Below are 14879 nucleotides of genomic sequence, written 5' to 3' on the forward strand. Positions count from 1 at the left end.
AATATTAATTTTATTACAGTATTTATATACCTACATATTTAGGGCGCCGCTTATGCTCAAGACTTTAAAATCATTGTTATGAGGCATTAAGCCTCATAACAATGATTTTAAAGGTTGCAGTCCTGTCTATGATTAGCGTTTCTGGATTACATCTTTAACGATATTCGACAGCGTTTTAAAATGCATACAAAATGCATATCCCTATATATAAGTAATCGGTACCAAATCTAGATTTAATTATTTTGTACAATAAAATTAAATTATTTTATCAGATATTTAGATTTTGGTTTTTGAATTATTCACTAGTTACCTAATATAAAACTGTGCGCCGCGGCGCCCTGGTGCGCCGTAGACACTAAAGAGGGGCGCCGAGAGGCAATCCTCCTCACTATGTCACGTATCTATTTCAAACGCCTGGGGCGCCGAGATTAAATTTTAAACTTGGAAGTGCGCCGTGGACTGAAAAAGATATGTCATATACTTACTAAAGAAAAGTGACCTCCATCCATCCAAGTCATCCAGTGGCCTTGGCTGAAAGCCTGAAGGGATTGGGCCCTTTTTCTTTAGTATACGTCGTCTACATATTTCCTTTTTATTTATTTACTCATTGTAATACAAATTGATCGACTCAGTCATATCTACAAATACTTTCCCGTAGTCAAACCCAATCATCAAACTAACCGTTGTACTCGTAGTCAGACGACGGACGACGGGTTGTTGTGGAGATCAATATGAGTAGTCTTATCGTCTAATATGTTTGTAACTCTTCACAGAGCTATACTCGTTTAGGTTTAAATAGGAAGCTGTTGCATTGTGGCTCTCACTAGAGACAAAGTCCTGATTTACCCTGTCAACATTGCACAGCGGAGCTTAGTTTTTAGGATTTAACATTTTGCCTCTGCGGTTAATCTGAAAATAGTGTCCGACCGAAGGTTCGGTTTCGGTTTCGGTTTCGGCCAGTTTCGGCCAAAAAATCATGTTTCGGCTGTAGTTTCGGTTTCGGCCAAAAAACGGCCGAACCTTTCGGCCGGGCCGAAACTTACGAAATGGTACTTCGGACAAAGACCAAAAGTTGGGGAATAAGTAGGACAACAATATTATTACCTACATATACTGATTCATGTATAATTAGGTACAGACATGAATTGGTTTATTATAAAACACAATTCCACTAATGAGGGCGCCACTGGACGGTTGACGCAGTCTTAAGAGGCTGTCAATACATAAGTGAATGAGATAGCACTGTCGCATGTTACTGGGCCCTGGGCAAGATAATAATAAGAAAACTAGCCTCACTTTTTACCTCAATTTACCATTGGTTTGTGTTCCACATGTCCTCTACTTCAGCTTAGCCTTTGGCCTTGCTGCGCCATGCTCGGCCTGCGGTCTCGCTTTTGAATCCAATGGACATTGGTTGGAATCTGTGCTCAACTACTTATCCTGAAGCCTTAAGCACGGCTAGGGCTTTGACTTTTCGGCCCAGGTGAAGATCGGTACCCGGCCTTGCGATATTGTTAACAAAAAATTTCGCGCTCGCTGCGCTCGCGTTTTTGGTTGACCCTGTGTCTACATGTTAGCTTGACTGGTGAATGAATAGAGTTAGACCAAGAAAATTCTGCAATGATTTTGATAGCATACGCAGTGCAACTAGTGCAAATGTTATTTATACGTCATAATTTCATAGAAGTTTTGACGTTTAAAATAACACTTGCACTGCGTGTGTTATCAACTTATCAAAATCGTTGCAGAATTATCTTGGTCTAACTCTAGTAATTTTCATAAAAAACTGCTTAAGTAACATCAATTTCAAGGACATTGGGTGTTGACAGCCCCATAATATGTGTGTAAAAGCGGTTTTATGACATTTTTTCAACGATTTTAACAAGTCTACAAAAGTTTCGGTTTCGGTTTCGGTTTCGGCCGAAACTAGAGCCAAAGCCGAACATTCGGTTTCGGTTTCGGCAAAAAAACATGTTTCGGTCGGACACTATCTGAAAATCTGTTTCGGCTCAAAACAATGCGGTCTCTGCGTCACTCGCTAATGGTTTATTTTGCCAGAGCGACACGTGCTGGTGTCGCGTGCCGCCGGTGGATGCCGATTTAATCTCGGGCACGAATGTCGACGTGAGGCGTGCCCCTTCACACGTGATAGTGGCTTGCGAACCTTACCTAAAGATTTCATCTCTTTGATGTCTGCCTAGCCTGCCTAATATGGCTCAAGTATTCCACAAGAAAGTGTAAAGGTAATTTGTGACCTTTAAGGCATGCATGCGGCCTCCGCTTCTAATATAGTATGTAATAGTATAGGATAGGTACATACAGGATGATCAATCCATATGGACCAATGCAAGAGATTTGATACTATGAGGCAAACTATGTTTTAAAGTATCTTTAATATCTTAACAGACAAGGAATTAGTAAATCTGAACTATTTATTGTAGTCGTTTGTACAAACAGGCTATGGAGTTAGATAAACATCATGACGATTCAGGGTTTATAGCAATTTTGATGATTACATTTATTAGATTTGAAATAATGCTAAATATCTAAAACTGTTATTTGCAAATACATATTACATGACAAAGCTCGATTCAGTCGTGTTACTACGAGAATGATTACGAGTTATTCTGTCCTGTCATCTGCTCATGATGAACCAAGTAAATTGTCATCCTGCTGTATCCATCCATCTAACTGAATATACTATATTTATCAAGGCGCCTTATGCATAATAACATAATTACACAATTATGATTATTACCGCCAGGCTATAAAATTGCCAAGAATTTTCAGACTGCATTTAAGTTCGCCTTTGAACTTTACGCCGACTTGTCAAATTAGCTCCAACTTTTTAGTTTTTATATTACCTGATTAGTCGAACCACCGAAGTATTGTTATACCAGGTGGGGCCTGTAACACGAGCAATTAATCCGGTATACCATGTTTAGTGACAATGGTTACTGCAAATTTTATCGTAATAGCATTGTCTTGGGTTATAAATTGTTGAAGTGAGATAGATTTATTTATTTTTAGTTATTGCGGTATTTATACAATACAATTTAGTACAAAAAGAAAATTTGTTGTTAATTCCCCCTCTATATATTTTATATACATAATTAAACTTGTTGCTAATTGTAAATGTTAACCGTAATACATATTCATATATGTAGTATTATGCTAATACTATATACCTATTACCTAAATTGGTGCTGCACTTGTAATTAATTGTCCCAGATATGTATTGATAAATCCCATTGTACATCTCAAATTCCGAAATATCTATTTCTTTATTGCATTTAAAAGAACTCTACCTGTTTTTATATTGCTATACATATAAATAAATAGGGCTCCCGATGTACACCCCAGAATTCATGGTTTCAATTAAAAAGCCATGCTAGCGGTCTGTACTTATTTATGCTTAGTATAAAATAGTGCGTACTGTAAATGTTATAAAAATACGAGTACAATGAATTACCTGAACCCTGCATTAAAATGGTAGAAAACATCTGTCCATGAATGTAAATGCCAATGGCCTCATCTTAGCCACTTAACATGGTAAAGCACTTAAGACAATGCCTTAATTTAAATTCAACCCCGAGTCTCTGCGGTTAGTCAGCAGGACGCCAATGAATTTGCACTTGTACTTCGCCAATTACAGTTATTATATCCCACATTATAACAGGTTCTTGATTATTTATTGAGCAAGATAAAACTCCGGACTTAGGAACATGTGAAAATAAAAACAAAAGTATTTACATTGTAGTATTTATTTGTAGGTAAAATTGATTTAGCCGGATGAGTGTGAGCCGGTGTATTACATATCATTATTGCTACTATTGAAATCGTTTCACTGTAAAGGCACTAGTAGTATAGATATAAATCGGCTTATTCGTAAAAAATAGCACTTCATATTCATTTACGCATTTCATTTATATTAGGAATTCATTAAATAGCTATAATTGCATTCTCAGACATAAATTAAGTAAAAAAGAAACTACGCTAAATTGAATAAATTACGATGTCGGGACGGCCGTCAATCCATCGTCTCTTGACTTAGGTCGCACGTTCGGTTATCTACTTAAAAGGTACAAAAATGTTACTTTTTACTTATCACTATCATTAGAATCAGACTTACGCTACTTTTTATAAAAAAATATGGTACAATACGTTATCGGACTTTCGCAAGTGAATGGCCGAGCGTAAAGTGAACGAATGAGCGACGTGATCTTGATAACGACTCACGGCCGCGGTCCCTTCTTCGACAGCGGAGACGGGGACAAGCGAGCGTTCAGAAGCATACATCCATGCACTCAACGGGCTGACAGATCGCTCCATTCCTAACATCCCATGCATCCATCCACAGTCGCGCACGCTCCTTTGGTCGTCCCTGTCTCGGCGTCGCGCGCGTCTTCGCCGCTCGCCCGTACGTAGCTTACGGCGCTGACGTGCTTGGACTACCATTAACTAACCTCTGTCGTCGTTCCGTACTCCAAAAAGATCAACACTATTATGAAGAAATGGGGAAGACCTTTATGAGTCAAAACTCGACGGAGGTTTAAAACTAACATATACTACTATTGCGAACGTTGATCACGTCGACGTGTCTACATGAACTCAAAAGTGCCTCTGATGAGCACGAGAAAAACTGGCATCGTAGACTTTGCAGAGAGCTGAAGGAGCATTGGGTCCGGGAAGTAATTCCGCAGCTTTAGCAGCCGCGCGTCGTCGTTGCCAACTGCAGGTCCACGCTGCAAGAACTACCAGTTGTGCGGCCAGGAAAGCAGCAGCAGCCAGCATAGCCCCTGCCGCGTTAACACAGGTCATTTCAGTCTCTCTAACGAAAACAGAGTCTTCGGTAACGTTCTTCGCACGTTGTTTGTCAAATCCAAACTTGTCGGTAATTTGAATAGTTTGCACGAGTAGCATGTCATCGGTAGGAGCAGCAGGAGTCGAACGCCTCTTCCTGCGTCCGTATGACGTCACGGAGCGGAGCTCATTCGGGCCGCCGTCGCACTGCACGGGTTCACAAGTAGGCATGCAAGGTGTCACCAAGGCCCGGAACTGAACCACTTCTGATGATGGGAATTTGAATGCATCAAAGTGTGATAACAACATCTGCAAAAGAAAAGGAACGAATTAGATTGGCAAAAAATAAAAATAATTGAAAAAAATATCTAGGTATCTGCTGGACTGTTCGTAATGTCTTGTAGGTACGTATATTCTTTGTCTCACCTTTCCGCTCATAGATGATTTGAATACAGGTCCCATGATAAAGTGATCTGTTGGGCAACCGTCGCTGTCGATGAGAGTGATTTCGCTAGAGTCGACACCGTCCATGGCAACAAGTTCTCGCACGAATATTTCGAAAGGTGAATTCGGATCCATGATTTCGAATCGTAGGGCCTATAAACACAAGAAACAACATAAATATATAAATTAAGAGCTAAGAACCACCGCAAGGAAACTCGCTTTCACGTAAAAACCGCATTTAAATCGGTCCATTCGTTGGAGAGCTACGATGCCACACAGACAGACAGACAGCCATTGGCGTCAAACATATAACACCCCTCTTTTTGCGTTGGGGGTTAAAAATTAAAGAAAGGCACGTTTTTCTAGTTTGCTTAGAAAAAGAGATTTCCAGTTGATTTTACTAAAATGTGATATCACATGACTTAATGCACGAATATACTGTGCTTACCAAGGGGTCACCAACTTCAGCGGAAGCAATGATGTCGTCTCCGCTCCTGTCCGTAATTCTCATGGCTACGTTGGGTGAGTCGACGATCACTTCCTCCGATAGTCCTGTCTGAATATCGCCAGTGATTCCGAGGTCGACTTCGTTAGCCACGGTCTTATTGGTAAGGTCGTATTGACATGTTACAGCAAGACCAAGATCGGATGATGTGACAATAGTGTCGTGATGCTGAATTACAACATCGTTCAAGTATCTGCAATGGTCAAACGTAATTGTTACTACAACTGTATTTTGCCATATTTTTTGATGAAAATAGTGCATAATTATGTATTTATATTACCTGCCCAAACCGTTTTGCTTAACGTTACATTCAATGTTGTTGTATCCCATATGTAATTCAAACTCAAGACTTTGTTTAACGTCAACAACGCAGGAGTTAGGACTTCCCTTCGCATAAATTTTGCCATCGAACAATTTAGATGTTTGAATTCGAGCCACCATGTCACCGGCACGGCAATCAATAGAAACGTTATAACATGAGGACAGTTCGTATGTTGCGGCCTCGGGAACTTCCAAATAGGGATCCTAAAAAGGAATAACACGTGTACATTATTGGTGTCCTACAAGCAGTTAGTGCTATGTAAAGGGACATAACTAAACATATACTAGGAACTTATTTAAACACTACCTGGATATCTGCAAGAGTGGCACGGGAGTGATGTGAAAGGCGGCACACATGATCCCCAGTGTCCCCGTGGTCGTAAGAATGGCAGCGGAAAGGTGAATTGAGGCAAAGCTCTCTGCATTCCTCTACAGTTTGAACATCTTGGTACACGGAATCTACAGTTTTCAAAATTCGTCCACCCATCTTTTTAAATTCGCAAAGTTTGGTTGGTTCTTCAACGCAGTTATTTTCTAAGTAATCGGTGTCTGTAAAAAAGAAAGAATTGGATTTTAATCGAAGCTAGAATTTGCTTTCGGAGGCTATAATTACAACCACAGGAAAAATAAACAACAATTACCTTCGTTCTGTTGGAAAGAGTTAGTGCCAGCCAATGTGATGCGGTCCATATCCGACAACACGCATTCTCCCGTTTTATTATTATAGTTCGCCGATCTGTAACAATGTTTCACGCGGGTTAGCGTCGGGTATAGAGTTGTATATTTTTTTATTGGTGTGAACTTTCCCAAGATGTTAACCTAACCGCATGGTACTCGTATACCATACAATCGACGCGTTTTTATTCAGACGTCTAGGTATTAGCTGACGACTTAATTCGTGATAATCACAAAATGATTTAAGTAGTCGGTCTTATTTCGAGCAATAGGTACGAGTACATTTGTTTTCCATGTCATTGATTCAATAAGGGTGAACAGTCAGCATCAAAAGTAACGAATCAGACTAAAGTAGGTATGTGATAACTTACCAAAAAGAGATATAGCTCTATAATATATTAGAGAGAAAGATACTTTTCAACGGGAACTGTAGAAATATATCCCTATTAGGAGAACTATTTTGGCGCTTTGCTTCATCCGCTAATATTGATGCTAACTGTAGAGTCTGTGCGGAAAGAGGAGAGTCGTAAAACCTATGAGATCCAATACATTATACGACTCTTCTCTTTTGTTTCCTTCATCGGATTACTGTCTTAATTAATAATCAATAATAAGTAACGAACATTAACACGTCATGTATTTCCACTGCATAAGTAGTACATAGGTGTAGATATTGGAAAGGAAAATTAATTATTATTTTTACCATGCTCTTCCACTTATGCAGTTACCTACATCATTTTGTTAATCACGAAAATAACTTAGAAACGTATTATTCTCATTAACTTTTTGAGTTGGTCTGTTTACATAATCGCAGCAGTCCTTTCTTTTTTAAATTTTATTTATTGACCACCCACAAGCGTATTATCGAAGTCGATCTTACTCAATATTTTCTCATGATGCGCACTCGGCCCCGATCAGATGACCCCAATAACCCGCAGGAACGCATTTTCACAAAAGCTAGCGCAAATGTCTCGTTTTCAGATTTAAATATCCTTTTTAATCGTAAATTTATGTACATATTTTATATTATATATAAAAAGCCATTCCGATAAATTTTATACTGTAACAACGTAAAAGTTATTAATAGTTAGAATTCCAGATATAAGACATATATGTTATATATAAGGCGGCTTTAAGTATAACATATATTACGTAGTGCATGCCTGTCAATTATTTTATTGAACATGTTATTGAAAAGGTTAAATCAAGTACATACCTATATAATTTATGAACCTGCACTGGCTTAAATATCGTTATAGGTACCTTTGATTTAGTATAATACGGGTACGCAATGCAATATCCATTATAATGCTTGGGCTCGGGTGGTCCTAGCGTTGTGAGCAAAGAATAGGCCATTTATATACCATCATTTCTATTAGTTGTAATTTAAACCCTGCGATTTCCCGATATGCCCTGAAGCTCGTCTAAATACGGTTTGAAATAAATTGGTCGTAATTCAAGTATGCGTTATATTTGTACGACCTTGTTTACTACGACCCATTATGAGGTTGCATTAGAAATGATGAATTGATTTATTAATTGATAGTTGTGTTGCATTAAAATATTGAATTATTAATTCTACATTGTTACACAGTTTGAAGTCCGAGAACAATGTATTTATCGGTTATCGTATCATGGAAGCAGGAAGCGATAGGGCAAAGCGCTCCCACACCGCCGCATGCGCAAGCTGTGGCCGCGCGGACCCACGCGGGCCGGGGCGCGGGCGCAGCGCCCGCCACGTCCGGGGAATATTTGCCAAATGTCGTGACTGTCGACGATCGCGATGCGCGCCGCCTGGGGTGCGCCGCAACCTGCAACCCGCTTGTTTCAATGGCGATACCACAACTAGTATCCGACCCAACTGTACCCAACGGTACACGTGTCAAGACGATACTAAACAGTGACACGACCACGTGAAATCGCTGTAATCGCATAATTTTTAACGGAATATCCGAAGGCGCGAAATCGTGGAATTGGTTACTACACGCGACCTCCTTTTCACTAGCAAAAAGCTTTTGGGAGAACTTGTTACCGTTACTCAGCAACTCTAGGCAGAGCGACGACGACGTCCCATTACAAGACGTAGACGCGCTGGCCATACGTAATGTTCTCAATCGCTACAGCACCGAATGTGAACGTCGGATGCAGTACACTATTTATGTTAATGATATCAAAAACCGTACAAGGAAATAAACACAATAGGACAGTCGTGTTCTGCCACATTAGACGCCTGAGTCGCGGGCCATGCAATTGGCCTCCCTGCTTTGTATATAATGCTCGTTTGTAGAATTCAGTAACGAAATGGCTACCAGGAAGAGACCGTGACTTATCCAGTGAGGTGCGCTGCAAAGATGTGCCGCAGGTCTCACCATCTACGGCGAACCGGTGAAGTCTGATTGACTTCGTTATCGATTCTAACCGTAAATAAGCATATGGGCCAGAATGTCAACCTAATGAGGCAGTTTGGAGAACTGGTTTTCTACAAATGAAGTGATTGTTTTCTATGATTAATGAAATGACGGAGCATTCAATTATGTAAAGGTTTGAAGTCTGGGAATAACAATTGACTAGTTACGGGGACCTGTCCTTGGTACGATTTGACGCGGGTCACTGAACGGATCTGATTGAATAGTATAGAGACATGACCCGCTACAACGTCTATTGTCCTGTCTTGTTAGTGCGATTGTAATGGTCACTTCTAAGTTATCACTAGGCTTACGTCAAAGGATTATGTATTCGTTGTTTTTACTTGAATCAACGCTAAATATTGTAAAAAGATACCTGCTAAACCAACTTACAACGTTATTTTTGTTTTGTCGTCGAGTTTATATATTTAAATGAATAAAGTTAATTTTTTCTCAAGAGAACCCGACGCGGACACCATAGAGTACCTTTCCTTTAACGATTTCCGGCCTGGTATTATAGCTAATGCATTTAATGCTTCGACAGTTTAATTAACTGCAATTCTTCGTCTACGATTAGCGCATCTTGGATACAACAAAACATGCTTTTGTGATTTAATTGCATAAAAATTATACGATGATACCCTAGGCTCGTTAATTAACCACTATGGTCAGCCCTGTTACTCTATGCTTATTATATAACATTCTCGTTTTTAATACAGCAAAACACTTAAGTAGCTACAAAAATGTAACATCCCGTCTTTGTTTGTAACGAATAGGGTGCATCGCTTTACGTGCTTCAAGTACGTAACATTTAATGAGTGCAATTATTAAGCATATTATTTGGTTAAATAAAGTTTTATTAGTAACTATAGATAGGTAAATCTCATTGGCCTGGAAGCATTTTAGTTCTTAAATAAAAACGTTTCAAGTTTACCTACATAAAGATGTACTTGTACATTTGTAGGCAAATAAATTATTTCATTTCATGAAACACTGTATCGGCATCTGTTTACGTATTTAGGTTTCCGAGTAGATGGCGCAGTAGAAGTGTAGGCTAGTTACATTCGTGGTCGGTCTGAGAAAGTTCGCAGGTCACGGCTCGCTCCGCCCACCGCACGCTCCACTTTGTTCATTTCTTTGCAAATAATTTACAATGTCTATGTCCGGATTATCCTTCCCTTTAATTATTGAAGCAAAATTGTTTAATGTTGTGCACTGATGCATTGCTTGATTCATATCAATGTAACTTGTATCCGATTGACTAAATTTTGAAATATTTAGAATTTATAAATTAATTTGATATTAAATCTGCAAACTTTAAACGGCAATTTTTATTCCTTACATACAATTATTCAAAACTCAAGATTAACTGGTCCAGTTTGTAAACATATATCAAATCATTGATTTTATCCGAAAACTCGAACCCACTCTTCAGCACAATACTTTTTTTCCATGCCCTCGCAGGGTTCTACTTGAGACTGTATTTAGAATTTTCGATTACCTACATATGCGTCCTCGCATAAGATAATTTACCTTTTCCATGATTATTTAATGCCCCAGAATCCCTGTTGATAGATCCCCGGTTCAGCCCAAAGTAAATGCTAATTTACTTTTATGCTTTGCTCATGTTCATGCCATGTTATTATTAGCTTAATGCATTTGAGAGATTTTGTAAGAAGAACATAAACAAACCTGCAGACGAACTCGTTCTCGCCGAGGCACAGGTCCAAGCACATCTGCCGTGAGCCGACGGTGTGGGTCCTTTTGCCGCGCCCTTTCAAATGATAGCCACGCACTCGGTCGAAGCACCACGCTCTCTCGCACGGTCTCACACCGAGACAGGACTTCTGCGCGTATATTGTGAACACCGGGAACTGGGATTTTGTCAAAGCACCTGTAATAAAAACAACTACAATTTATGCAATTCTTTGCAGAAAATCTTCATGATTATATTATCTAAAGTAATTCGACAATAGTGAGTCACGATTTCCTATTACGAGTAAATTTACGTCAACGAACATCGAAAGATTGTCACGAATACAATTGTAAAAGAAGCCTTTACAAATAGTAACAAAACTCTTTCTAATTCTTTGCGGATATTGTCATTTCTATACGACCGCTTTTATTGGCACGAGCTGGACTGGAAGTATTAGAATGGGCTTCCAAAAAACTTACAGCAAAGGCCAGTGTCCTTTTTAAATCACGACTAAAATCTGTAATAAGTATCGGTGCTTCAGCGTCCTATTACTTCATTTAGAATGAGTGAACGAACCACAGGTTTCAGTGCAATTCTGCTACGTATATCATCATTAAATATTTTACGGTCTAAGACGAGATGCTCTTGCATCAAGAAGCGCGTTCAACCTTAGCTAATTTCAGGAACTTTACACAAGGAACCGAGCTATAATTGGATCCCTTAGCTTAGTTCCCCGAATCGAACACTGGCGTTTGGATCCCTTTATACGGTTTAATTCAATATGACTGATAATACTAGAGTTTACTGCGCCTCTTAGTTGAGGCACATTATACATTCATGAATGTATCACGCACGGCATAATCAACATTCTACAATACATTGATAACCTTTCTTGTAAGATCTTAAAAACCGGTTTATTTAATCTTGTGATGTTAAGAATATTTCCACTTCGCAGAGTAAAACACAAAAAGTTACCTATGACGTTAAGTAGATGATCAATTAGTAAGGTCGTTCACACAATAGTTATCACGATTTACCCATTTCATTCCGGTCAATGTGACTTCCCGAGATTTATTTGAGGTGAGACTGTGGTTAAAGAAGCATTTTCGAGAATAACAATTTATCATGTTTTTTCTCTTTTTTGTTACCTACCTTAAAGTTTTCTTTGGAACACATTTGCAGATTTTTGACCTAAGTTGTTACACTATTCGTATTACCTCCACTTCCGTGTGCTGTTACTCGTACACATAAACGGCAGAAGAATTAAGAGATTATAATTCATTGCGATATATGTTTGTTAGGTTAATGCTCTTGCATAATTATAATATTACAAAGAGTAAACTTTGTCGATAAAGGTCAAGACGTGGCCCACTAACTCGTGCTTAAAATGGCTAATATTTTAGCCTTCACTAGGTCAAGTTTTACTTTTCGCGGGTGGGAGTATTTACATTTTTTCTAATAAGGCGAAGTAAGCGTGCACAGTCATGCCGTTATTGGCATTCAAATGATCTTATGATACAAAAAAATCTGAACACGCTCATTCAAGAGCTCACACCTCCGAGCGGATAAACGAGAGTGTTCGAGACATCATTGTACCATGTATGTAGGTTCACACCTGCTGTGTCCCATTAACCATATACCAAACGATGCCATTGTATTCTTGTGTGGGTTTATTAATTTTGTTCGTTTTCCCAGAACAATTACCGGCGAATAATGCGAATTGTCGCCTGTAGCGGTAAAAGCACTTACATATACATCTTCTATGAAAGTTGTGTCTCATAAATCTCATAATTAGCAATTATAGCTAGTAAAGTGATTAATCTAATTACATTTTCATACAGATCGGATGTCCATGATAAGATTTAATTTAATCTCATGTAGGGGGATACTAGTTCTGCAATTAAATCTATTTGCGTAATATTTGCGACAATTGCGACTAATGTCATGTTTGGAATAAAATGATATATGCATTGACTCACCTGGCAGTTGGTCCGAATCGGAACTAAAGAGTACACAGAGGCCGGTCTCGTAGTTGACAGCGCGACAGCTGTCGTTGGCCTGGCACTGCTCTAGGCAGTCGGTCAGCATCAGAGTGCCTGGTATGTCGTCCAGTATGTGAGACGGCGCCGAGAAGACATACCTGTGTAGATAAAACACATCAACTATGCGCGGATTATGTTACATCTTATACTCAAATCTTCGATAAAGTCGTTACTAGTTCCACTCTCCTTTTAGTTCTTTTTAACCCGTTTAATTCATTAATTTAATTGGTTTATTTCTATATCACGAACACAAAACTCTACACATGCGATGATAAAATGGAAAATATTTGCAAGATTAAAGATGTTGGATGTTGATAGCTATTCTAGCAGGCTCGCTTCAAAGACTTTATAGACTTAATTATGGCAGCAATTATAGGTCAGTACTCCTCAGGGTACAAATACTGCCTTCTGTTGTATACATAGGTACATATAACATAAATATACTTATTATACGAAACTTTCCCTTAGGTAACTAATATTCATATTTTGCATACCCAGTGACAAGTTCAAATCCAATCATTTCTGGATCACATTCCTCAAGTGAGTTTGCTGGCGCCGAGGGAGCCGAGGCACCACTAGGTGCTGACGGAGGGACCCCTCCAGATGCAGTTTCGGGCACTTCCGCCGGGGCAACAGCTGCTGCCGGTGCTTCTGACGAAGTTTCAGTAGGAGGTGGAGCCCCTGGATTTTTGTAGTCTTGAGGAGCAGCCACGACAGTCTGCTCGGGTGATCCCGATTCCACGGCTATATTGTCTTGAGGAGGCGCCTCGGCCGCTGATCGTAACGTTCCCTCAAACTTCTTTGCTGCATCAACGGCACACACCACTAACATAAAACTTAGTAAGAGGCGCATTGTGTTGTCGGTGAGAGGCCGTGGCAACATTGGTTATCTGTAACAAGACAAAAAATGTGATTAAATTTTTTATACTTAATTGAATCGCTGGTACCTATGGGAAATTTAGTTACAGATCTCAACATTCGATTATTGACTCAAATATCAATTTGGTGTTAGTAAAACATCTTTCCTATAATTACTTGGAATACATAGAAAATGGGTACCGTTAGCCAAACCGGGAATGACGTTTAACTGATAATTTCTTAAAAAAATACCTATATATAATGATCAATCGCGTGATACAATTTGTTCAACGGCAAGCAGGACGTCCTGGTATGGCAAATCTTGGTAATGGCATTTATTTGTAAACAACACAAATATTTGTTCCTGAGATATGCTTATATGATGTATTTATCTATATTATGTCGTAGGCTTGTGTGGTGAGTACTAGACCTCACCACACAAGCCTGAGGTTAGAAACGGTGGAAATTTTTGACATTCATAAGTCCATTGCAAAATAAACACAAAGATAAAGAATTTCACTTCGAAAAGCTGCGAATAGTTACAATAACATGCTAGTAGACCATATTACCTACTTGTAATACGGTGGTTTTTTTAGGGTTCCATACAGTGGAGGTTTAGTAAGGGTCCCGGTTTTACACCGTGTACAATATAATTTAGAAAAAAATGTTTGAGCAATTGAGTGTGAAAACATTTTCAGTGTCAGCAATTAAGTAATTATGTTTATGAGTGCAATTCATCTGAATTTCCTATTTTTTTGACTCCAATACACTGTAGTACACAGAAACAGCCCAACATAATTTAGAATAGAATAGAATAGAATAGAAATAATTTTATTCGTGAGCACAAACACAAAATAGAAACAGATATAACAGATATAACAGAGATATAACAAGAGATGACAAGAGATATAACAGAGAATAAAAGGATAAAGTGCCACGAAATGGTCTCATCTCAGCATGTTGCTGGCGACTTCCAGCGCTGATCTTCCGATGAGACCATCCGGTGAAACAATCACGACAGGTAACATGAATACAAAACAAAATTAATATATAACATACAAAAGACAAAGACAGCAAAAAGATAAAAATACATTACAATAAATTACTATGTACAATGTTGTAATTTACTG

The 14879-nt window shown here is 38.9% G+C and overlaps 2 protein-coding genes across 3 annotated transcripts in view; one reads left to right on the forward strand and one right to left on the reverse strand.

Annotated features, from left to right (window-relative positions):
• LOC134658242 (autophagy-related protein 16-1) overlaps nucleotides 1-14879 on the forward strand; it is a 248451-nt gene that overhangs the window by 26315 nt on the left and 207257 nt on the right. The window lies entirely within an intron of this gene.
• Nucleotides 3747-14879, reverse strand: part of LOC134657973 (uncharacterized) — a 65827-nt gene continuing 54694 nt past the window's right edge. The window contains exons 4-12 of the mRNA XM_063513582.1: nucleotides 13386-13781; nucleotides 12829-12989; nucleotides 10846-11047; nucleotides 6715-6809; nucleotides 6381-6622; nucleotides 6033-6277; nucleotides 5696-5945; nucleotides 5230-5400; nucleotides 3747-5112 (exon numbers count right to left, since the gene is read on the reverse strand). Of these exons, the coding sequence (XP_063369652.1) occupies nucleotides 4612-5112; nucleotides 5230-5400; nucleotides 5696-5945; nucleotides 6033-6277; nucleotides 6381-6622; nucleotides 6715-6809; nucleotides 10846-11047; nucleotides 12829-12989; nucleotides 13386-13774 (2256 nt within the window). The 5' untranslated portion in view covers nucleotides 13775-13781 and the 3' untranslated portion in view covers nucleotides 3747-4611. The remainder of the gene's footprint in view (nucleotides 5113-5229; nucleotides 5401-5695; nucleotides 5946-6032; nucleotides 6278-6380; nucleotides 6623-6714; nucleotides 6810-10845; nucleotides 11048-12828; nucleotides 12990-13385; nucleotides 13782-14879) is intronic.

The sequence above is a fragment of the Cydia amplana genome, chromosome 2, assembly GCF_948474715.1.
Source record: "Cydia amplana chromosome 2, ilCydAmpl1.1, whole genome shotgun sequence".
In the NCBI taxonomy this organism is placed as follows: Eukaryota; Metazoa; Arthropoda; class Insecta; order Lepidoptera; family Tortricidae; genus Cydia; species Cydia amplana.